The sequence below is a fragment of the Abramis brama genome, assembly GCF_963993115.1.
Source record: "Abramis brama genome assembly, chromosome: 3".
Taxonomy (NCBI): domain Eukaryota; kingdom Metazoa; phylum Chordata; class Actinopteri; order Cypriniformes; family Leuciscidae; genus Abramis; species Abramis brama.
Window position 1 is genome coordinate 2,294,716 of NC_139965.1, and position 26,117 is coordinate 2,320,832.

Below are 26,117 nucleotides of genomic sequence, written 5' to 3' on the forward strand. Positions count from 1 at the left end.
ATGATGTTATGTTGTATATTCATGTCATTGTTATCCTATGGCCTACACTATTACCATCAAGGACATGAATTAATTTTTTGAGGAAAGGAAAATTTGCCAGGGACGTGCTGTTTATTCACAGAAAGAGCTTTATTAGCACAAACACACAACTAATATCATATATCATATGTACAAAGCATAGGAGATTTGCCCACACAACAAATGAGAAGCTCATGAGAAGCACAAAATCCTACAACACCGTGAAGTGTCTGTTTTCTGCTTCAGAGCTGCAGGTAACTAGCAGCATTCTGTCTGAATTCGGTCCATTTTGCAGGCGTCTGTGGTGCGTTGACCTGTACTTTGGAGTCGCCTCTAATCTCGACTGCAGCGTGGCACAGAGCTCGGTGAGCTCCTGGCTGCGAAAGGACGGAGGTCGCACAATCCATCCAGACACCCCGCCAACGATGCCGTCTTCCTCATCAGACATCAGGTCTATGGTAGCGCACTTCCGAAGGCCCACCTCATCCTCAGCTAGCACACTCGGTCTCGCTTCTAGCAGCTGTAAAAAACAATAAAGACAATCAGTACTGCGCAATGCACTGCGTATGGACACAACACATCTATTAATGCACCTGAAAAATAGTCACATTGACCAAAACGAATCTAATCTAATAAATCTTACCCTCTTCTCGCTCGACTCTGAGCTGAATTCTCCACAGCTTCCGCCTGCGATGCAAGATCTGGTTGTTTGTAACTGAAGCTCCTGTCGCTTAATATGTCTTAAAGGCAGCTGGAAAACAATTAAATGAGAGTGATATTAATAAGAACAACATAAGTCACAGTAAAATTAAACAATATAGGAGAAAAAAATGCAACCGGGTGAAATTGAAGAAATACACACCGGAAGCAAACTATGCTTTTTGAAATTGGGGTTTTATTCTGACTGCTGTTCAAAATAAGTGACAGCGGTCAATGGAAGCACAATTAAACAGATAAAAGTCTGATTAAGAAAAAAGTTTGCCTTGTTCGAAGAGATTTCACAAGAAAAAATTCTATTTCAAGTTAAAAAAAAAAAAAAAAAAAGAAATTGTAAAAACAGTTTACAGTAAATTTGAAGATGACAATCAAATGTCACAAAAAGTTTAACCAGTGGATCAATGCCCAAATCCACAGAATACTTAACTCAATTCAAACTGAAATACAGTGTAATGCACTGCAACAGGTCAGATTTAAATCGATTTCTCCAAACCAAAATATGTTTCAATTAAATACGATAACACAAACTGGAATACGGCAGTGGCTGAGGTAGGCCCAAGTTACAAGAGAAATAAAAGCACTTCAACAAAGCCACAACCTACGTTTAATCATGCAGAACCAGAAATATGCATTAAACCGATACTTGGTTACTCACGTAACCTCGGTTCTCTCTAGAGAGGGAACGAGTATTGCGTAAGCTTGCTTACGCTGCGGGAAAGTCTTCTTTTCTCGAGATACTGAAGCCAAAAATTATCCTTAATTTCATATTTTGTCAACGCAGTGCAGCTGCGGGCAGCTGAGCTAGAGCGGCATACTGCACGCTCATTGGCTGCCGCGCGGCAACTGCTTAAGCCTACCAGTGAGCCTGGCGTGACGTCACGCCCAATGAGGGCGCGCGCGCCCTCGCGCGTCACAGCCCGCCAGAATGGGCGGCGTCAGAGCGTATATAAGGAAGGCTCGTAGGCTATATTCTCTGTTTTCTGTCGAATGAAGCGACACGAGCTATAGGCTTTAAGCACGGCAGGGAACGCAATACTTGTTCCCTCTCTAGAGAGAACCGAGGTTACGTGAATAACCAAGTATCGTTCTCTTACGAGAGGTTCTCTCGTATTGCGTAAGCTTGCTTACGCTGCGGGAACCCCTTGTCCACGCCGTGCGCGCCTAACGATCACATATGACTCTTTATGAAAAGCATAGAGGTGAAATGACAGGTGGCCAGCGGTGCGGGCCAACACATGTTCATAAGCACACCCAGGGAACACAAGAACGGTACGGCCGGTCTATGCATACTGATACCCTGAGCGTGCAGCTCAACAGACAAGCTAATCGATAATACAGCCTGCGCACATGAGCAGGACATGAACACGACTAGACTGACAGAAGTTTAGCCTGCAGGGCGGGAACTTCCAGGTTATAAAACCTAACAAATGTAGAGGGGGACGCCCAGCCCGCCGCCATACAAATGTCATGAATGGAAATCCCGCTGGACCATGCCCACGATGAGGCCATGCCTCTGGTGGAATGAGCCCGTATGCCCAACGGGCATTGCAGGTCTTTTGACGCATATGCAGCTGCAATAGCATCCACTATCCATCTAGATAGCGTCTGTTTCGAGGCGGCGCGACCCTTAGACGAAACCCTCCAAACGAGACGAAAAGCTGCTCTGAGAGCCTGAAGGCTGCAGAGCGCATGACATAACACCTTAACGCCCTGACCGGGCAAAGGCGGTTAACACCCTCCTCGCTGCCGGATGACGGCAGGGCCGATAGGGTAATGACTTGAGCCCTAAAGGGAGTACCTAACACTTTGGGGACATAACCGTGCTTCGGTTTGAGAATGGCTAACGAGTCGTTAGGTCCAAACTCGAGGCACGACGCGCTGACGGACAGCGCATGCAAATCACCCACTCGTTTGACTGAAGCCAAAGCTAGCAGAAAAACGGTTTTAAGCGTCAAGTATTTCAACTCCACAGAGTCCAAAGGCTCGAAGGGATGCACTTTTAGGGACTCTAGGACCAGAGACAGGTCCCAAATAGGGACTGACGGGGGCCGAGGAGGGTTCATCCTCCTGGCCCCGCGCAGAAAGCGGGTAATGAGTTCGTTTCTGCCCAGCGAGCGGCCGCGCGCCGAATCGGCGAACGCTGCTATGGCCGCGACGTACACTTTGAGCGTGGAGGGGGACCTGCCCGCGTCCAACATCTCTTGGAGAAAGTTTAATACCTGTGGAACTCCACAGGACTGAGCATTAGAACCCTTTTCCACACACCATTTGCTAAACACCGACCATTTAGACGCATAGAGCCGCCTCGTCGAGGGGGCTCTGGACTGCGTGATCGTGTTAATTACCCCTTCTGGCAGATCAACGAATATCCGTTGACTTCCCACGCATGCAGAGACCAGTGCTCTGGATGGGGATGCAGAATCGATCCTCGGGCTTGAGAGAGAAGATCTCTCCTCACCGGAATCGGCCATGGGGCTGTGTCTGCCAGCCTCATTAGCTCAGGAAACCACGGTTGGTTTTCCCAGCGCGGAGCTATGAGGAGCACTGCGCAGTCCGCCTCCCTGATCCTCGCTAGCACTTGAGGCAGCATCGAGATCGGTGGGAACGCATACAGCGGAACGCTGGGCCATGTCTGGGCCAGCGCGTCCTCGTGTTTTGAGAAAAACCTCTGGCACTGAGCGTTCTCGCTCGCGGCGAAGAGGTCGATCTCCGCTTCGCCGAAACGACGCCAAAGTGATTGGACCGTCTGGCGGTGTAGAGACCATTCCCCTGGGGGAACGTTGTCCCTGGACAGTCTGTCCGGGCCGTCGTTCAGACGACCGGGTACATGAGCTGCCCTTAGGGAGCGCAGCGGTCCCTGAGCCCAGGATAGGAGGCGCTCTGTGAGAGCGCGCAGGGTTCTGGATCTGATTCCGCCCTGGCGGTTCACGTAAGACACCACTGACATGTTGTCCGAGCCAACTAGCACATGGTGTCCCCGTAGAAGCGGTAGAAAATGCTTCAGCGCTTTCTCGACCGCCAGCATCTCTAGACAGTTTATGTGAAGGCTTTTCTCCGTATTCGACCATGGGCCGCAAATCGGACTGCCCTCGTGAGTCGCTCCCCAACCCATGTTGGACGCGTCTGTTGAGACCACTTTGCGGTGTGCGATGACCCCCATCGTCACTCCCCGCTGATACCATTCGGCCGCCAGCCAGGGCTGCAGGGCTGAGACACAGCGCTGAGTCACTCTGACTGGTGCGCGGCCCGAAAACCATGCATTGCGGGGCACTTCCGCCTTTAGCCAGCATTGAAGCGGGCGCATTCGAAGTAAACCCAGCTGCAGGACCGCTGCGGCTGACGCCATATGGCCCAAAAGCCTCTGAAAGGTTTTCAGGGGAAAAACTTTCCCCACTTGAATGGAAGCGGCGAGGTGTCGAACACAACGTGCGCGCTGTGTTGACAATCTGGCCGTCATCGCCGCCGAATCCAGATCTATACCCAGAAAAGTGATAGACTGGCTGGGGGTTAGAGAGCTCTTGTCCCAGTTCACGGAAAGACCCAGGCTTTCCAAATGACCGAGAAGCGCTGTCTTGTGAGAAACTAGTTCCTCTGTTGAGTGCGCTATAATGAGCCAATCGTCCAGATAGTTCAGAATTCGCATTCCCTTCGATCTCAGGGGTGCGAGAGCCGCATCCATGCACTTCGTAAATGTACGGGGTGCCAGGGACAGGCCGAACGGCAGGACGGTGTACTGATATACCTGACCGTCGAAGGCGAATCTCAAGAATGGCCTGTGACGGGGTATAATCTGAATCTGAAAATACGCGTCTTTCAGATCGAGAGAGATGAACCAGTCCCCCGGGCGAATCTGCGCGAGGATTTGACTGGTCGTGAGCATTTTGAACGGTCGTTTCATGAGCGCTTTGTTCAAATGTCTCAGATCTAATATAGGTCTGAGCGCTCCGCCTTTCTTGGGTACGAGGAAATAACGGCTGTATAAGCCTGCCTCGGTAACCGGCGGGTGAACTCGTTCTATCGCCCCTTTGTGCAGCAAATTCGCTATTTCTGCGTGAAGCAGATGAGCTGCATCCGCCTTCACCTGAGTCTCGACCCGTGCGCGAAAGCGCGGGGGGCGGCGAGCGAATTGAAGCGAATAGCCCTTTATCACTGTGTTTAGTACCCACTTCGACACTCCCGGAATAGCTTTCCATGCATTCGCACTCATAGCTAGGGGTCGAATCGCCTCCGGTTCCCGCCCGCCGCACAGCGCGGGACAAGGAGCCTGTGGCGGTATGTGCGCGAGTCGCGCAGTGGCAGTGAGGGGAGACGGGGGCTCGCTGATAGCAGCAGCCGGCTGAGTGACGCTGTAAGAGAGCGTTGTGTGTGACGGCTCGCGGCGCGGAAGCGGGGCGGGCTCGTGAGTGTTTACATGAGAGTGTGCGTGCTGTGTAGCGGGCACAGGGCTCTTTATTAACACACAGCCGGTGACGGGTTGCTCTGGACCCCGAATGTGTGAGACAGAGCGAGCACTGTGTAGGTGTGAGCACTGGGGCGTGGGCACGTGACCTACAACTAACACTCGAGCGGCCGTAGCGCGCTTTATGTGAGTGCGCTCTGTGGGGTACACAGGGGAGATTGTGCTTGTGTGTAGCAATGAACACTGGGACGTGGGCATGTTTACTACACTCATAACACTGACGGCGTGAGCCGAATGACCAGATTTTACACTCTTTATTTGATTTATCTGGGTCGCCGTAAAAACGGCATTTGTGTGCAGGCGAGAGAGTTGAGAAACTGGCTCGTTGGCTGCGGTGGACACTACTGCAGTAGCCTTTATCAAGGGGACTGGCAGAGGTATACAAGTTAGCTTTGACGGCGGTCCGGCCGCGGCGGGACTCAACCGTCTTTTCCTCTCGACGAGTGCTAGGAGGACTTCGCAGGCTCGGGTTTCAGCGAAACTCTAGGCCGGGGACCCCGCGGGGGTAGCGGCCTGTGCTGGCTGGTGGAGCGGGACCTGGGTCGGCCGCGCTGGCGCTGCTGCGAAGCTGGAGGTCGAGATGGGCGCTGCGTGGAGCTGCGTGCAGGAGGCTGAGTGTTAGAGCGGCCTGCAGCGGAGCTCGAGCGGCGGGGCAGAAAGAGGTTCATGGCCTGTGACGCCTTCTGTACTTCAGAGAAGCGGTCCACGAGGCCACTTACCGCAGGGCCGAAGAGACCGGTGGGTGAGAGCGGGGCGTTGAGAAACACGGACCGCTCTTGTTCCCCCATGTCGGCTAGCGTTAGCCAGAGGTGGCGCTCTATGACGGTCAGCGAAGCCATGGAACGTCCGATAGCTTGGGCCGCTGTCTTCGTCGTGCGAAGGGAGAGATCCGTCGCACTGCGCAGGTCGGTCAGGGCAGACTTATTCAGTTCTCCCTCGTCGAGCTGGCGGAGGAGGTCGGCTTGGAGAACTTGAAGGACCGCCATTGTGTGCAGGGCTGAGGCGGCTTGCCCAGCTTGTTGACTGGCGGGCAGGAAGCATCCGTCGAGCCTGTTGGGCGGGGACACCGCTGGTGGAGACCATTCGAGGCCCAGGTGCTCGACTGCCAAAGTGAGGAGGCGGAGAAGCTCGGCGTCCACACTGGCGTGAGTCCTGCTGGACGCTCCGCTGTCCGACGTCATTAACGAGCACGTGTCCAGTAGCGCGTTGTCATCCGCATCATCCCCTGAGGCGACGGCATCGAGGGCGAGAGCCGTCGGCTGCGCATCGGGAAGCGGGGGCGGAGAAGGAGAGAGCGAGGCTCGCGGGAGAGGCTCCGGCGAGGCCCTGGCTCGAGTCTCGGGCTCCGGTGGTCGTTGAGAGCGGCGTTTCTTCTTTCGCGGCCCAACGACGGTTGGAGCAGGCTCTGTGAAGAGGGCGAGTCGAGCCCGCAGGGTCGACATCGGCAGCTCTTCACAGAAGGTGCAGCCGCCCGTGGAAAGCGCGACGGCTGCGTGGTCCCGGCCCAGGCAGAGAGCGCAGATAAGATGGCGGTCTCTGTCGCTGAGTGTAGAGCGGCATGAGCCGCACGTGGTGCGAGGCATTTGCAACAACGCCTCGGCTCTTTTAGATAGTGCTGCGGAAGCAAAACACACAGAAAGAGCTTTTGAAAAGGATATCGCCGGATAGCTGAGCTGGCACGGCAGGCTGAAGGCGGCGAAGATTCGTCCGGCTTCCTCAGGCTGTCCTAAGCTGGCTCGTTAGCTGTTCCTTGCAGGACAACGTCGACGGCTTCCTCTCAGAGTTCAGCGATGCGAGTGCTTCGCTGAAAAGACAGAAATCAGAGAATATAGCCTACGAGCCTTCCTTATATACGCTCTGACGCCGCCCATTCTGGCGGGCTGTGACGCGCGAGGGCGCGCGCGCCCTCATTGGGCGTGACGTCACGCCAGGCTCACTGGTAGGCTTAAGCAGTTGCCGCGCGGCAGCCAATGAGCGTGCAGTATGCCGCTCTAGCTCAGCTGCCCGCAGCTGCACTGCGTTGACAAAATATGAAATTAAGGATAATTTTTGGCTTCAGTATCTCGAGAAAAGAAGACTTTCCCGCAGCGTAAGCAAGCTTACGCAATACGAGAGAACCTCTCGTAAGAGAACATAAAGTTATACTGTATAATCACAGAATATAGATTCAACTCATTAACAGATTTATCAAATAAACATGCCATCAGTAATTTACCCCATAAACCATGAAACGTACATACCCAATCCTTTACCGATCACCACGAGGTTCACTCGTCACAAATGCGCTCCAAATAAATCTATAAACAAAAATGTACACATCAAATGTTCTTTTAACTTCGCTTCACAACTTATTTGTGCATATTAAAGATATTGGAGTAATATTTACCAAGAAAGAAGAACGTATAACACGGAATCCGATCGATGCACGCACCACATGGAGTTCTCCTGAGCACAGGGGTGCAAACGCATGTATGGTCAAAAAAGAGAGAGGTAATCGAAGCCCTCGTCCCGTGGCAAATATCCAGATACTACATTGCCACCATCCCCAACCCACCCCTATAGGCACATAGAGTCAAATGAAATTTAGAAAAACTATCTTGCACTTCTTCTTCTTGCTTTACTGCTACTTCCTGAAAACAATTTCACCTGATGATTTGAATAGCTCTTTTTGTAAAGAATTAATAATTCTAGGATGATTGGGGTAATTGTGTAGGTTAGGCCTAGTGCATCTGTATAGAAACTAATAAACAAAATACAAATATAAATACAATAAAACACAAATACACGAGAAATAAAGCAGTGCTTTATGTTTTTCAGGTAAATTAACTGTATTAAGTATTAATACAGTTTATCTTTTGACAATACGTGATTTTTCTCTTTCTCTTTTGTTGTTTGATTAACTTTGGTGACACAAACAGCTGCAGGTATATTGGGTGCTGTCCCTTTAAGACGAATGCACGTATCTAATACCGGTAATGACACGCATCCGTTTTATTTTGACTGCGTTTACGGGGAAACTCGTTGAGACGGACACTGGCTTATTTTTTCGTGCACATGTCTGTTCAAACACAAATAGATAAGAAAGAAAAGGGAATTCGGTGTTCACGAACTTCACGTGCTGTCTGCGACTGCGTGGCTCTGTGCGCCGACAGACCATCTACATTTGGATGTTAAACATAATATATATACTGCTAGCCTGATACAGCAAAGACAACGTCGGCAGTATTGACGGCAAAATAGGCTACAGAATATTTCGTTCTGTAGGCCTATTGACAGGGGCAATATTTGAAAATCGATAATTAGGCCTATTTTTTAAATTACAATTATATATGCATTTGTCAAAGCCGAGAGACTTTCAAGTATCAAAATGTAATTTATTAATATGTATTTGCGCCTTCTATTTTGTCTGAAAACTTCCAACACTCTTGCGTGTCGCGTGAAAAATAGGCGTCGGTTGCGGTTCTATTTCTAGCACGCGGTTTCGGCGCGGCTCGAGAAGTGTGTGTGTCACGCAGGCATTGTGCTCTAACACAAGCTCTAACCAGTTAACATGATAGCCGACATAAAAACGGACACTCCACGCCACGCAGAGAGAAATGTGATGCAGTGGCAGATCCAGAGTGAGACAGAAACACTAGTGTTTCACGCTTGCGCACATACTGCTGGTTTGGCGCGCAGTGTTCTGATTCGCTTATTTCCTATTTACTTGTTGGTGGACGCAATCCAGAATTACTGTTGGTTAAATTATAATCAGACCCCCTCACAAGTGAATAGTATCGCGAGAAGAGAGGGATTTCTTAAAGGGGCCACAAACATTTTTAATGCAAAATAGAAACGAGGTATAGTTACACTACTACTAGGCCAGAATGGTAAAAACGTTATTTACACACAATGTCGTCATTATCAGCATCATGTCAATTGATCTAAGTAAGTAAAAATAAATGCACAGAATTGAGAAAATAGTTTATAGAGATAAATTGTAGCCTATCACAGGGCAAACGTGAATGTTCACGGTACATTTTATGCAAACAACTCTAATCGTAGTTGTAACTCTATATGTACAGTAGGCATAATTCTTGTCATTGCGTATGTGTATGCAGCATGAGTCAAATACAATCTTCTGTTCGTGAACAGTTGTATTATGCACAGTGGTTGAGCTCTAAGAGATTGTGATGCTGTTTGCATGGAATGCACATTTTACCTTTGTGGCAAAGCCTGATTGAAATTAATTGTTGAAATAAATGGTTTTGTGTCTTTTTTACATAACATTGGCCATTGCTAATGACACATAGTAACTAATCTAGCTACTTTCATTAAATATATCAATTTAAGCTAAAAATTTAACAGTCTATAATTAGGCTATACTGAGCCTGATCTATTTATACCAGAGATTTTCTTAGAATGAAGTAAATACCTTTTAGAAAAATGTTACCTGGGGTAAAACTCACCCTGCCCTGATTTGCATTTGTATAGCTCACAGCATTTTCATTTACATGTTAAAGCCTCCCCTAGAATTAGGGGGAGGGGGTCATGGGGGGGCAACTGCCAAGCAAGGTCCACGTCAATTTCTGACAATTCACGTCAGTTTTTGGTGTTGCCTGCAAATTGCCGTGTGCAGTCGTAAACCTGAACTTCCACGACAATCTACAGTGCCGCTTACTGACGAAAATCCCACTTTTCATGCAGTGTGAAGTAGCCTACATGAGTCAGCTCGTTTACAGAGATTTCCTGATCTCATCAGCATAACAGTGTCATTGACATGCATAAATGCTAATCCAATCAGCCTGACAGTATCACCCATACCTTCACATTATCATAGCTTAACTTGTGACACTGTTCAGGAGGTACATACAGACAAAAGGTTAATGTCAGACACCTGGGTTGATTGACTTAATCTTCTTTGAATCTAATCATCTATGCCTCAATGTAAAACACAAGGTAACCTAATTTAAACATTTAATAAATTTGTAATACAACATCTTATAAGCAAGTGAGATGGCCTCGACCGCCCACTTGCTCATTCACTGCTTGGATGCTGGGGACCCTTTATTAGGGGGTCCAAAAAATACAAAAAGTTGTTTGGTTTTACGCCACAGGGCAGCTCTGTGGACATAAGCATCAAGTGCACTAACTCGCCATAGCAGATTGTTCTTTTCCTGGTTCCGGATTCCTGGAAAGGAGGAGGACAGAAGGCCTGCAGTACTATGGATCTGGCCACGTTAGTTGGGACCTTAGGAACATAACCTGGTCTGGGATGGAGGAACGCTTTCACCATGCCAGGAGCAGATTCCAAGCACGAGGGTGCCACCGACAAAGCCTGAAGATCTCCTATTCTTTTAAGAGATGAGATAGCGAGGAGGAACAGAGCTTTCAAAGTAAGAAATCTGACTGGAACCTCCTCCAAAGGCTTGAAGGGAGCCTTGGAAAGGCCTTGGAGGACAATTGCCAGGTCCCATGTCGGAACCCTGGTGCGAGTAGCAGTCCTCAGCCTCAAAGTGCCACGGAGGAAACGAGATACTAAGTGGTCTTTACCCAAAGATATTCCACCCAAAGGAAAAGGCACCTATGGCCGCCATATAAACCTTTAAAGTGGACGAGGATAGACCTGCAGTGAACCGCTCCTGCAGGTACTCCAGCACTGTACCAACCGGGCAGTTAACTGGGTCCAACTGACGGTCTCTACACCATGAAGTGAAAACCTTCCACTTCAGGGCATAAAGTTTCCTCGTGGAGGGAGCTCTGGATTGAAGGATGGTCTCTACAACCTCAGTTGAGAGACCTGACCCTATGAGCTGGGCCCCCTCAGAGGCCAAGCCCACAGCTTCCATAGTTCGGGTCGAGGGGGAAGAATAGAGCCCTCTGCTTGGGACAGAAGGTCCCTCCTGACGGGAAGCTCCAGTGGGCGCCCATCGAAGTCGGGAAACCAAACTCTGCCCGGCCAACGGGGGGCTATACTGCCCTACAAAGGCAAAAGACCTTAAGTCGCTAGAGTGTGGAACTGAGAAAAATGACTTTAAAGATTTTTAGTTGTCCCGTCAAATTAATTATAGGTAGGACACTGGAAATCTGGCAAATAGATGTTTTAGTAATGGAAATTATATACATAAAAAAATCTTGAGCTCAAACTTGACTTTTGACCACTATTTTAAAGTTACTGTACTCTGCCTTTGTATTGTCAGCAAAAAGTGAGAAGTCATGCCAAGGCAAAAGGCAGTAACTTCCACATTATCAATATTTGGTTGCTGATCACCATTAACAAAATCATTATAGTAACACCTGTATAAAATCTAGTGATCATGGCATTTATTTTGTATGATTTACAATTATTTAGCCATCTACTTATTGCTATCATGGGCTTTGGTTGCATTCTGATGGCATTATTAATACATTTGACATGACAAAATACCTCCATATTAGTCCAGCATTGGCTCGACCGTGTTTAGGGCGGGGCTGAAGGCGCCGGCGAAGTTTTGGCACTCTGCCAGCTAGATGCATGTGTGTTTCAACCAGGTCCTGTACCCGAACTGAGTGGGGCGGGGCTTTAATTCTTGGTTGTATTCATCTGATACGGCAATGTGTAACGTTTTTCTGTCAACTCTGCATAATCCTTCGCGATCGATATCGCACGTTTGTCGACGGCGGGTTCAGACCATACGTTCTGACCGCAACTGTGCAGGACAAAGCTCTGAGGACATCAGAAGTTAGAGGGACTGATAAGCGTACAATCTGGTAGGTAGCATTATTTGATAGAACACCGGCACAGTAACTTCATATTGACGCGCGGCTAAACAAAGGCAGAGAACCGTAACTCCATTTCGAGCATTCCAAAACAAAGCCAAAGAGCGGTAACTGATGTTACGGTGTTCTGCCTTTGTTTCTTATGGGCTTTTGGAAGTTACTGTTAAGACAATTCATTATTTTCTCGAAAAAACAACGGAATTGATTCAAGATACTTATCCACATGATAAAGGAGGTCTTGAATGTGCCAAAAATATAAATAACTCATTTTCGACCAAAAACGAAGTTACGGTCTTTTGCCTTTGCACGGCAGTATAAGGAGTAGGCATAGATGGTCCCTGCGAACTCTCTACAGAACTCCTGGGAGCAGAGTGATCGGGGGAAAAGCGTACAAACGTAGCCTCGGCCACCTCTGTACTATCGCATCCAGTCCGAGAGGAGCTGGATGCGTGAGGGAGAACCAGAGTGGACAGTGAGACGTCTCTCGAGACGCAAACAGATCCACTTGTGCCCGGCCGAATACCCTCAATATCTGCTCCACCACCTCGGGGTGGAGCCTCCATTCCCCGGGCCTCGGCCCCTGTCTCGACAGAACGTCTGCTCCTATATTCTGGGCTCCAGGGATGTAAGCTGCTCTGATTTAAAGCAGCTTCCCCTGAGACCACAGGAGGATTTGGTGCGCCAGTTTCCAACTGATGTGACTGAGCTAGAATCAACCAATTGTCGATGTAGTCCATGATGCGAATACCCTGCCGACGAAGTGGTGCCAAGGCTGCATCTACGCATTTCGTGAAAGTGTTAGTGCTAGTGATAGTGCTAGGCCGAACAGAAGAACTCGATATTGGTATGCTTTGCCCCCGAAAGCAAACCTCAGGAACTTCCTGTGATATGGAAGGATGGAAATGTGGAAGTATGCGTCCTAGAGATCTATCGTGACAAACCAGTCCTCGGATCTGATCTGTGGCACGATCTGTCTCAGTGTTAACATTTTGAACTTTAGTTGCATGACTGACTCGTTCAGGACTCTCAGATCCAAAATGTGACGCAACCCCCCATCCTTCTTTGGAACGATGAAATACCGATTGTAAAACCCGGTGTCCCTGCTGAAGGGAGGTACATGTTCTATGGCCCCTTTCTCTCGCAGGGTTTTCACTTCTTGTTCCATTACCAGAACCTGCTCAGGGTCCACCACAGTGGACAGGACCCCCATAAACCTGGGCGGGTGAGACCCGAACTGTATTTGATAACCCTTTTCTATGGTCTGCAGTACCCAACGAGAAATATTTGGCAGTAGTTTCCACGCTGCCAAAAATTCTACTAGAGGTACCAGCCTCTCAAGACTGGTTTCTGGATTTAGTTGTTGTTGAGTGGTCAATTCGTCACCCCGTATCGACGCACCGGCGGGGAACGACTGAACTGGCTGCTCTGGGACCCTCCTCGGAGGGGAAGGGCATCCCAGGACCACTACGTTTCCGGGTGGCCTCTGAGATATGTGCTCGCCAGAGACCCACTCGCCGGAGTCCCGCTTAGCAGCCCTGGAGACATGAGTTCAGCGGGGCAGGAGTTTCTGGAATGCAGACGCTTGCTTGGCTGATTTCTGAAACCTCTCGACGACCGAGTTCACGGAATCGCCGAAGAGGCCAGTGGGAGAAAAAGGAGCGTTCATCAAAAAATTATTGTCTTTCTCTTTAATGTTGCTCAAATTCAACCAGAGATGTCTCTCAGTGGCCACCAGGGCTGCCATAGACCGGCCGATAGTTTTAGCCGTCTCCTTGGTGGCCCTGAGAGACAAATCTGTGGCCCGACGCAGTTCGCAAACCGTGTCTGGGCCAATACCCCCGCCCTCATCCAGGTCTCCTAACAGTTCGGCTTGGTAAGCCTGCAGCAGCGACATAGTGTGAAGTCACGCTACAGCCTGACCAGCCGACGCATAAGCCTTACCCACCAAAGCTGACGTAACTCTAACGGGCTTGGTGGGTAATACCAGGGCCTTAAGGGAAGATGCTGATTCAGGGGAGAGATAGCTCGCAAGCGTCTCTTCCACCTTTGGCATCTCCCCATAACCGTGCTCTTTATAATTCGATATAGAGGAATAGTGAGATGTTTATTTTTATTTATTTTTAAGGATCCCATCAGCTAGTCCTCCTGGGGTCCATTCTAAAAAATTACATTACAACAACAACATTTCGATCATCACAGTTAACACATGTACACATTTCATATATATACACTCACCTAAAGGATTATTAGGAACACTTGTTCAATTTCTCATTAATGCAATTATCTAATCAACCAATCACATTGCAGTTGCTTCAATGCATTTAGGGGTGTGGTCCTGGTCAAGACAATCTCCTGAACTCCAAACTGAATGTCAGAATGGGAAAGAAAGGTGATTTAAGCAATTTTGAGTGTGGCATGGTTGTTGGTGCCAGACGGGCCAGTCTGAGTATTTCACAATCTGCTCAGTTACTGGGATTTTCACGCACAACCATTTCTAGGGTTTACAAAGAATGGTGTGAAAAGGGAAAAACATCCAGTATGCGGCAGTCCTGTGGACGAAAATGCCTTGTTGATGCTAGAGGTCAGAGGAGAATGGGCCGACTTATTCAAGCTGATAGAAGAGCAACTTTGACTGAAATAACCACTCGTTACAACCGAGGTATGCAGCAAAGCATTTGTGAAGCCACAACACGCACAACCTTGAGGCGGATGGGCTACAACAGCAGAAGACCCCACCGGGTACCACTCATCTCCACTACAAATAGGAAAAAGAGGCTACAATTTGCACGAGCTCACCAAAATTGGACAGTTGAAGACTGGAAAAATGTTGCCTGGTCTGATGAGTCTCGATTTCTGTTGAGACATTCAGATGGTAGAGTCAGAATTTGGCGTAAACAGAATGAGAACATGGATCTATCATGCCTTGTTACCACTGTGCAGGCTGGTGGTGGTGGTGTAATGGTGTGGGGGATGTTTTCTTGGCACACTTTAGGCCCCTTAGTGCCAATTGGGCATCGTTTAAATGCCACGGCCTACCTGAGCATTGTTTTTGACCATGTCCATCCCTTTATGACCACCATGTACCCATCCTCTGATGGCTACTTCCAGCAGGATAATGCACCATGTCACAAAGCTCGAATCATTTCAAATTGGTTTCTTGAACATGACAATGAGTTCACTGTACTAAAATGGCCCCCACAGTCACCAGATCTCAACCCAATAGAGCATCTTTGGGATGTGGTGGAACGGAAGCTTCGTGCCCTGGATGTGCATCCCACAAATCTCCATCAACTGCAAGATGCTATCCTATCTATATGGGCCAATATTTCTAAAGAATGCTTTCAGCACCTTGTTGAATCAATGCCACGTAGAATTAAGGCAGTTCTGAAGGCGAAAGGGGGTCAAACACAGTATTAGTATGGTGTTCCTAATAATCCTTTAGGTGAGTGTACATACATACACAAACACACACTCGTACATATATACAATCTAGTTTCGATTCATAACAAGACGAAACATAAATACAATATAATTTACAATTACCTTAATCAAAACATATAAAAACCTACATGAACACATAACACCTTAGACTTCTTTTAAATGACAGCTTATTACAAAGCTGACGAACTTCAATGGGAATGTTATTCCAGATGACAATAGCTCTATACAGGACGGTTTTCTTCATAAAATTAGTTTTTGGATAGGGGGTCATTATATGACAGTTATTTGCCTTTCTGGTGTTATGATTGTGCACAGAGTTACAGTACACTATTTGATTAAACAGAGAAATAGGCATTTTCATTGTCAATGTGTTATATATCATAGTGCTTAAAGTAACTGTTATTCTTTGATTTAAAGTGAGCCATGAAAGAGTAGAGTACATCTGATCTCTACTTGTTTTAATTGAGCAGCCCAGAACAAGTCTTGCTGCTTTATTTTGCGCAACCTGAATTTTTGTCAAGTCCTTTTTAGATGCAGAGGACCACACCTCAGTGCAGTATGACAAGTGACATAATATTAATGACTCTGTTACTATTTTTAAAGTTTCCTGATTCACATAATGACAACATTTTTTAGTTAATGCAATGCCGAATCCCATTCTGTTAACAATAGTATGTATGTGTTCTGTCCAAGAAAGACTACTATCAATAACCAAACCCAACAATTTAGCCTTTTCTACTTGTTGTACTCTTTGCCTGGCTATATGTAACTTTAATTTCGATCCAAGCATCAATTTTTGTTTTGATCCAATGATCATACTTTTAGTTTTGGATATATTTAAGACTAATTTGTTTCCACTAACCCACTTATACACCGAATCCAATTCTCTAGACAGATCATGATTAAGTTTGTCACATGAGTCTGAAGCATAGTAAACAGTTGAGTCATCTGCAAAAATTGTCATTGATGCTTTTTTGACAGTTAAGGGCAAATCATTAATAAAAACCGAAAACAAAAGAGGACCCAAACAACTACCTTGTGGTAAACCACAAACTAAACCTTTATAATTAGATAAAGAACCATTATAAAAAAAACCTGCTGAGTTCTATGTGAAAGATAACTTTTCATTAGTGCAACAGCAGAAGGAGAGAATCCGTAGCTCTTCAATTTCTCAATTAAAATATGATGGTCTATTACATCAAAAGCGGCACTGAAGTCCAACATGACCACACCAACTAATTCAGAATTATCCATACTTCTAAGCCATCCATCGGTCATCTGTGTGAGAGCTGTACAGGTAGAATGTGCCTTTCTGTATGCATGCTGAAACATAGTCATCAAATTATTATTCTGGAAATAATTACAAATTTGTGTATGAATAATCTTTTCCATAACTTTACTGAGTGCAGGCAGAATACTTACAGGTCTACAGTTATGCCCATTATAAGATAATCGATTGTCTTTTATCAATGGAATAATTTTCCATTCCTTCCACAGAGATGGATAAATCCCACTCGCTATACACTGATTAAATATATGACACAACGGAGCAGCAATATATTCAGCTGTTTTATTCAATACTAGGCTGTCCAAGTTGTCTGTGCCTGGACTACCATGTGTTGGAAGAGACTTTAACAGGGCCACCACTTCTGCAGTTTGCACACAATTAAAGTTAAAGTTACACATTTTATCAGCCATGATTTCATTTTTGATCAGTTCACAGTAATTAAAGTCTTGTGTTCTAAAACCTTTTCTTAAATTACTTAAATTTATAAAATAATTATTCAAATAATCTGCAATGTCTTTAGATTCTGTTATAAAACCTCCATCAGACTCTACAAAAGAAGGTGATGCATTTCTACTTCTACCCATAATTTCATTTAGGATATGCCAAAGCGTTTTGCCATCATGCTTAACACTGTCAATTCTATTTTTGTAGTACTCTTTCTTTTTCCTTTTATTTATTTTAATAACTTGGTTCCTTAATTTACAATATTTTAATCTGTCCTCAAATAATCTCGTTTCACAGCCACTTGTTTAACTTCATCTCTTTGCTTCATCATATTTTTCAATATTGAATCAATCCACCTTGCAGCATGTGATTTTATTACCATATTTTTCACCAGTGCATATTTATCAACAATGCTCAAAAGCATACTCATGAAAGCATCCAAAGAATCTCCTGGGTTGTGGCCACTGTACACATCTTTCCAATCAACATTTTTTACTTCTCCCACAATCTTTTCAATAACGGATACTTTATAAAACCTTTTATAAGTACCAAAAATAGCTTTAGCTTTAGGGACTTTAGCTTTCTTGTTAACAGCAATGAGATTATGGTGTACATCAGTACACAGTTCTGGTACATTAGTGTAAATGTGGTCAGTACATGTTGCTGTTGTAATGCCCACCTTGTTGCTAAAGATTCTTGTTGGCACATTAACAATTTGATGTAAATTGCAGACACTTACTGTATATAGGAAAGTAATTTATTTTTCTTTGTGCATCTGTCATCATTCCAATCAATGTTCACATGTCCAAATAAGTATAGTTCACAATTGACATCAGAGATATTATCAAGCATTTCACCTAAGCATGTCAGATAGTCCACGTGTGCATCAGGAGGTCTATAACAGCATCCCACAAGCACTGGTTTCATATAAGGTACATGGACTTCTACCCATATAGCTTCAATGTCATAGCATATTAAATTTTGTTTTAACTTACAAGGAATGTTGCTTTGCACAAAGATGGCCACACCACCACCAAATTTATTTCTGTCCTTTCTAAAAACATTAAAACCTTTAACTGGTAATTCAGAGTTTTGAATAGAGCTGTCGAGATGTGTCTCAGATAGGGCCAATATATTAATTGAATACTTGTGCACTAAATTATTAATGTCTTGTATTTTGTTCCTTATACTACAAATGTTTAAATGTGCCAAAACCAACCCTTTACTAGTTTTGGTTTTACACATTATTGTGATATAAGGAATATAATTACAAACACGTCAGAAACATAATACTTTTACCCTGAAATATATTTTAGTCCTGAATCCTTTCCTCTCTAGGCAAAATTACCAATTTATCATACCTTAGTATTGCCTTTTCACCTTGGGCTCTAGCAGCTTTAAGCTTAGGCCACAGTTCCTTTCTTCTTTGATGCACAGCCCCAGAGAAATCTTCATTTATGTAGATGTTAGTCCCCTTGAGCTTTTTAGCAGGGGAAAGAACGCGTTGTTTGAGTCTTTGAGACGCAGCAGATTCACCATAATTCTCTTGGGCCTTCCACCCTCCTGGTACTGACCCATCCTCTGATGTTTGTGTACTGTAGGCTCTATATGAAAATGGTTTCTCCCACGATCTCGAAACCTCGGTGTGGTCTTTGATCGTTTGATCTTTTACATTCACAAACAGCTCTATTACACACAGTATGAAAGGGAATGTATCCAGAAAGCATAATAGGAACACATTAAAATCAAGATGTCTTATTAAACAATCTCAAATATTTTAGCACTGCTTTACAAAATAAATACTACAGTGACTGTAATTTCTTAAATGAACACCAAAATCAAAGACAACAAGAACTTGTTCAACAATGATTAAAAAAAAAAAAATCCAGCCAAATAGAAACAAATACATTGAGTGGAACCTTTAAGAAAATACCATCTAAAAAGCTTGAAATGAGTGTATTCTGTCGACAGGAATCCTGTCACTTACTCTGTGTGATCCACACGAGTACATTCTGATCCGAGAGGCAATGCCGTGGGGAAAAGCTCAAAATTACTGCAGGAAAAACCACATCGACCTGGCCACGGTTCAGAGCGATGAAGACTGGACCAATCTGCAAGTAGTCGCGGATAAAGAAAAGTTTTATTTATTATCCTGGATTGGACTGTACAATGACATCAACAGCTGGCGTTGGTCTTATCAAGACGAGAGTGTAGTGTTTCAGTACTGGAACTCTGGCCAGCCGAATAACGGCTATGCGGGAGAGGAGTGTGTCGCAATATCTGACACTGGATACTGGTATGATGACATCTGTGATTACGCTAAATATTTCGTGTGTAGCAACGGTGAGAAACACTCTTTATTGATGCTCATTATTTCAGTTTATGCATTTATTACATATCCATCTATTTACTTATTTATTTATTTAGCAGATGCTTTTATCTAAAGCAACTTTCAAATGAGGAATATGGTATGCATGAAGACATTAATATAATGGCATTAGGGGTGGGCGATAGATGTAAAAATGTATATCTCAATTAGGCAGGATCATGAATTTTGTGCAGATGAATAACTGTAAATAATTGTGATTAAAGTGCAAACACTCAATAGAAGGATGTGCATAATCATATTTAGACTGCAATTACATTCACAAATCAAGTAAATTTGTTTTTTAATGTTGTGGCGCTGGAGATTCAGCATCACAGTTTTACATATTTTAATGGTTTATCGTTTTATCCAGTATTTCACCCACCCGTAAATTATATTGTCTTAGGATTTAATTATAATAAATTTACATAATCAGTTAATAACACAATGACCTCAACTGGAACTCTAGTGGCTGCATTGGGATTTCATACCATTTAAGTCCATGTGACACAAAAAATATTTTCATTTTATTAGGGATGCACGATATATCGGCCACCATATCGGTATCGGCTGATATATGTCCTTTTTAATGTTATCGTTATCGGCCTGATTATAAAATTTTGCCGATATATTAAAGTAGATAAATAATGGATTACTTCCTTCAGCTGAGACACTTCAGATGTGCACTGTTTGAATTGCGTGAAATATGATTGGAATCACTTCAAAAAATTAAAATACAGTTAAGTGCCACAGTAGTCTGTCATATCGGCTACATAACATTATTATGAGAACATTATAATTGTGTGTTTGGGACATAGTGAGACTTTTGTTTTTGTAATCAGGCTCTCAAAAACTATATAAAATTTTGGATTTAGATTTATCAGCCAATATATCGGTTTTCAAATATAAAGAATGATCAGTTATCGTATCGGCCAAAATGTTCATATCGGTGCATCCCTAAATGTTATACTTTAAATATTCTCATAATAGACATATAAAACTCAAAATGGGAGATTAAAGGGATAGTTCACCGAAAAATAAAAGTGTTTGTCAATAACTGACCATCATGTCATTTCAATCTTGTATTTACGCTTTTGTGGAACACAAAGAAAACCTTATACAGGTTTTAACACTGAAAATATTTGGTGTAAGATTTACAACTTTCATTTAAAAATTGCTAGTAAATTTCACAAATAATTACAAAGAAATGGCAAGTAAATTAAACATGATATTTTGAAGTAATAACTGAAATGGAGTATAACGGGATACAAAAATATATATATATAATAAAAAAAAATTGACTTCTGGAAACAAATTTTGGCAGGTTTAAGAGGCTCACACTCGTTAAACTAGAGAAAATGATTTAGTCTTGTCAGGCCTTTGATGTCTTGACTCTGTTTTTCACAGAAACCAAAATGGTTTTGGTCCAAATTGGAAAGACGTGGCTTGGCGCTCAGAAGTATTGCAGAGAGCATTACACAGACCTGGCCACTGTTAGGAGTCTAGAGGACAACAATCAGGTCGTCAGCTTGATAACTGTGTATAATGCCTGGATCGGACTGTACCGGGACTCGTGGAAGTGGTCAGATCAGGCCAGCTTTACTTCCTCAACCCAACTCACTGCTCAGAGACTCAACAGGCCAAACCTAAACTGTGTCGCTGTAAATTATGATAGTACTTCTATTTGCGATTACGATTGCTCTGGACTGTATTACTTCTACTGCAGCACTGGTAAGTCCTTTACTTTCCTTCTTTTCGTTGTTTGTTGACAAAAACTCAATATGACTGTTCATTTAATAAGGGTTTCCCAAACTGGAGGTTCATGAGAGAACTGTGAAAAGCTAATAATTAATTAATTCATAACATTTTTAAATTTAAATATTAATATTATACATTTGTACATATATTTTTATAAAAATGCAAATGCTAAAATTTATAAATAGGTAGGCACTCCAAAACCCTCCTTAACCATTTAGGTCAGAAACCTGAAAATAGCTGTTTTTTCCCCTAAATGTTTCAGTAGTCGAAATTTCTGTGCATCCCTATTTATAAATATGATAATTTATAATAATAAAACAATACATTCACATTTTCACAGTTCTCTGATGTTGGTTAATGGTCACATGACATGTATATAAACAACTAAAATATTTAATCTTTTTCTTAGTTCGTGTTTTATTTTAAAATCATTCATTTTAATTTGACACTTATGATTTAATTATATACAGCAATCTTAAAATCAGTTCCACATTTTTGGTTCGGGGTGCTCTGATTGGTCGTCCACTGATCGCTATTGGCCGATAATGGCTTTAGGAAGTTCGTCTTCACATCAGCACATCGTCTGCACTATAAGAGCTTGCTCAATAGAGACAGTGTCACTTCGTCACTAAACAGAATTATAGAATTAGCACGTAAACAGTCGGTTTTGCCTTAAGTGAACAATTGAGAAAGTTGTGTATCAGTATATTGGATCTGTGCAGCTCTTAAAGTGACAGCAGCCTAATAATCCTGCCGCTGTCTCTGATCATTGCTCAGTCTTTTATTGTTTGATTAACATTAATGACACTCACTAACTTCCGTAAACTTAAAGTCGACATGAAATCAAAATTGACCCTATTTACTTTGTTAGCGCATATTACTAGTCTTGTGGTGAAGAATTAATCCGTGCAAGTTAATACAAAGAAAAAAATTGTTTGCTGTGGTAATCTTTAATCAAAATCTGAAAAGTTACTTCCGGTCTGGAATGTTGTTCCTTCTCTGATGACGTCAGTTTTGGGTCGAAAACGCCGAACCACTCAAACCGCTAGTGCTGTGAGCAGAGATGGAGAGGAGGAGCGCTGAAGTCAAACCCTCTGTTCAATACTCCCTTTCACTGGGCAATACGTCACAACACTGGAGAAAAGTCGTTTGCAACTTCCGGTTCACGGGGACTTTAATTGTAAGGATTAATCTGTGTTTAATTTATTCAGGGAAGATCGTCCCGTTTATTTTACATTTGATTCATTATTAAATGTCTTTATTATTTCGTCCCTCAATACTACTGTTAGACCTACCTGAAGAAACAAAAAAAACTTACAGCACTGTTTATTTTATTTGTATCTTTATTTTATTTTATGAATTTGTGCTTCTGCTTGTAAATTGTTAATTTGTTCCTATTTTATTATTGACTGTTTAATTGTCTGGTTTGTGAGTTCAGTATAGAGTTATAAATCAAGGCTGATTACTTCTGCGTCGGACCTACGCCGGAGCCTCTACGCTATTGACTATGCGTTGGTTTTCATTTACACTTCTGCGACGTTGTCCACGTTGACGCGCAATTACACATGGAGAAACCCATGTGAAACCCGAGAGAGGGCTTCTAGCCATAGACAGTAAAAGAAATGGACACAGCGACCCCATTGGATTCAGCGGAGTAAAGTGAAGTCAATTAGAAGCTCTTCTTCCTGATGGCTGAGCGACTGCGCAGACTCACACTGAGCTTGACGACGTAGATGTGCCGTGAGCAACCCGTCTGTCTTCCAGTAGCTGTGCCGAGAGAAATCTGAATCATTCCCTTCCGAAACTTGCAGAGACGGAGAGTGTGAGTAGGAGCTGTCCATGAGCTGGAGCAGGAGCAACTTTTGCTAAGTATTCTGATTAATTATTGTGTCATTTTGCCTCCACGTCCCCCGATCGCCCGTGAGCTTCTCCTCCTGTCCATACGGTAATCTCTCTACTGTGCGACAGAGAGTCGCGTGGTTATGACGCAATCGTTAGCCTATTTTTACAAAAACTGCTTCTACGGGGCCATAACGTAAGATACAAGGTAATGGAGCCTTTTATACACTGTCGTGTTTCTTTAGAAATAAATAATGGACAAATGGAGTCTTTAAACGCCTCAGATGTAAAGTTATTCGCTGTCAAAGTGACGCCAAAATGAATGGGAGTCAATGGGATGCTAACAGCAGGTGATGGTCTGCTAATCAATGGCGGCGCCCGGGGAAGCTTCAGTTTTTTCTGAAAGATTACCCCCTTGGTTCTAGCAGACCAATCACAGCGCTTTACACACAGCCTACGGTGTAGCTACAGCGTGAGTTTGACGCAGAAGTATAAAATGGGCTTCAGGCTTGTGCTGTGTATTATAAGCTATTGTAAAAACAAAAATGCACAGCATGATTAAACATTTAGGTGAGATAATTATATATATTTTTGAAAAATGTCTAAAAAAATTAAAAAAAAAGTCTGGGGATCCCTGATATGATAACACAAAGTAAGATAGTCTGTGTGTTGTCCTGCAGTGAAGAGAAAGCAGCAGGTGATCCGAGTGCAGGTCAAAGCCAGTGAGGATGCGGACGACGCTACACTGAGTGCACTCGTCTTAAACAAGGTGGGTTTTATAACACTCAACAGACTCAAATTAACCCTCTTCAGTCATTTTTGACGTTTCTTCTTCTTTTTTTCTTCTTCATTGGAATGGTACGAAACTTGGTAAAGGTTTTGGCACTTGCTGTGTAAACACACACACACACACAAAATCATGGCCATGATTCGATAAGGTTTAGATGGTCCCGAAAAAACAGTCACACTTGTGCTCCTCGCGGTCAGAAATGTAGAATAGTGGAAGCGTTTGGAACTGCAGCCGAACAAACTCTGACTGAAAGCTCATTTTTGGAGATATCAAACTTGTTTAGAATTATAGCTTTGATTTTCTCACAGTTTTAGAGTGTTTTTGAAAATATATATTTCATATAGAAATTTAAAATAGTATTTTTGCACATTTTTCATAACAATAAACGTATTTTTTTTTTTAAGTTCACTTTTTAAAACTTTTTTCACTTCAGCAATAATCTGCCAAGAGATCAAACCTCAGTCTTTCGCTCTAAAGCGTTCAAGATTTACCACAGTTTAAGTTAAATTTTATCATCAGGTCTTTATGCTCAAAAAATGAATAAATGTATTATAAATACAGCGTAAATATAATTTAGTACCATAAAATACCTTAAAAATACAAAATATTAAATAAAAAAACATTATCGAACTAAAATATAGTAAATTCATTTTATTGACCAAAAAAAAATAAAAAATCTTGGTAATTTTTGACCGACATGCATTAAAATGTATTATGTATTTATGTATTATGTAATGTATTAAAATTCTGTGCTGGCTTGATGATTTCCATTCATGTATGACAGTAATTAGCGTCTAATGAGAATCATCACACATGTATTATTTATTAAGACCTTTTGCGACATTTGTTTTTGGTGACGAATTGTGAGGAGAAATACATCACACTTGTTTAATGAAAGCCTGTTTTGTGGTTTAGTTACAGCAGATGCTGAGCGATCAGGACGTCACACTTACATGGAGGAAACAACCGAACGGAAAAATCTTCCAGAAGATAAAGACCATTCAGAAAGCCAGTAATGTCAGTGCTCCAGTTTGCTCAACTTATCAAACCAATGATTAATTTCATTCTTAGTTACATATATCTAAGTTAAACTAGATGAATTACAACTTACAAGTAATTAGTCAAAAATACATTCACATCTATTAATTTTGCATGTATTCATTTAGCAGACAGATATGTACACCTGAATATGAGCTAACAAATGTAAATTTAGATCTATTCATTTTGCATTTCTTCATTTAGCAGACAGATATGAGCTAACAAATGTAAACACTGTAAAATCGTCATGAAGAATAAATAAAGGCCTTTGAGACGATATAAAAAACTGCATCAGATTTTCTCACAATAACATGAAACAAAAAGCACTACTGAATTAAGCACTAGTGAACTTCACACAAATGACACCAGAAAGTTCTAAAATAAGAATGAGGAAATATATTTAGAAACCCCGAAGAACTTAAAAGTTTTGCGAGCTGATGCAAAGTTTCAGAATAACGCAAACATTTTGCGAGCGAACGCAAAAGCAATGACATTTAATTTCTCTTCCCATCTCATTTTATCTTTACCATCATCATGTCCCATAGTTTATAAGTCCTATGCATTTGTTCTCTGATTCAGATACATGCATTTGCATTTACAATAACAAGAGAGATTACGCCACAATGTTGATTCACAAATGTAAGCGGTTTGATGGTTCTGACACAGTGACTGTTTCCACAATTACTCCATAGCCTACGCATTAGTGCTGATTATAGAAGGTAAGAATGAGAAAAAATATATTAAGTATTATTAACTCCTAGAACTCAAAAAAATGTGCAAGTTAACGCAAAAGCAATGACATAATTTTTCTTCCCATCTCGTTTTTTATTTAATTGAATTTTTTTACCATGTTATTTTTTACATGTCCCATAGTTTACCTATATATAGCTTAGATTTATAGCCTCAAGCCATCAGATTCATCCATGAAGAATACTTGCACTGAAGAACTACTCACATAATGACCAGAACAATATTCACACACGAGTAACTCGTAGTTTTATGCTTCAACTTTTTTTATTAAATCTGCTGTGTATGGAAGCTTATTTCCACCACAGATTAATATATATATATATCACATAGCGACAGAAGACTTAGGCTACACACACTTTCTATCACAATAATAACGTGTTTTCCTCACACTATTACCTGATATTTCCTTGATCTCGAGAAGGTTAGATTTATATTTAAAGGGCTGAGTATATGGTCAATGTATGGCACATTA

General features: G+C 43.1%; 2 protein-coding genes and 1 long non-coding RNA gene across 4 annotated transcripts in view; 2 read left to right on the forward strand and 1 right to left on the reverse strand.

The window, feature by feature from the left end:
• On the reverse strand, positions 1-19,195 carry LOC311078716. 2 transcript variants are annotated; one of them, XR_014605248.1, is made up of 4 exons: positions 19,093-19,195; positions 7,435-7,639; positions 662-769; positions 1-538 (listed from the first exon to the last, which is right to left on the reverse strand). It is a non-coding gene; the product is annotated as an uncharacterized lncRNA (long non-coding RNA). The 2 variants fall into 2 exon arrangements; XR_014605249.1 differs by lacking the exon at positions 19,093-19,195 and having other exon boundaries at positions 7,435-8,374.
• The window catches only part of LOC311080295 (macrophage mannose receptor 1-like), a 181,869-nt gene that overhangs the window by 149,411 nt on the left and 6,341 nt on the right, over positions 1-26,117 (forward strand). The gene's annotated exons all lie outside the window — the stretch shown is intronic.
• Positions 19,129-25,154, forward strand: LOC311078714 (putative C-type lectin domain family 20 member A). The gene is made up of 4 exons (XM_084107694.1): positions 19,129-19,448; positions 20,878-21,201; positions 23,748-23,836; positions 24,773-25,154. The coding sequence occupies exons 1-4, from the start codon at positions 19,133-19,135 to the stop codon at positions 24,914-24,916; spliced, it is 873 nt and encodes a 290-aa protein (XP_083963820.1). The 5' UTR covers positions 19,129-19,132; the 3' UTR covers positions 24,917-25,154.

Excerpts from the sequence above, each read along its gene's own strand:
- LOC311078714 (XM_084107694.1), top strand. The coding sequence starts at position 19,133 with ATGCCGTGGGGAAAAGCTCAAAATTACTGCAGGAAAAACCACATCGAC. Across the intron at positions 19,449-20,877 it reads ATATTTCGTGTGTAGCAACG|AAACCAAAATGGTTTTGGTC; the intron begins GTGAGAAACACT and ends TGTTTTTCACAG. Across the intron at positions 21,202-23,747 it reads TTACTTCTACTGCAGCACTG|TGAAGAGAAAGCAGCAGGTG; the intron begins GTAAGTCCTTTA and ends GTTGTCCTGCAG.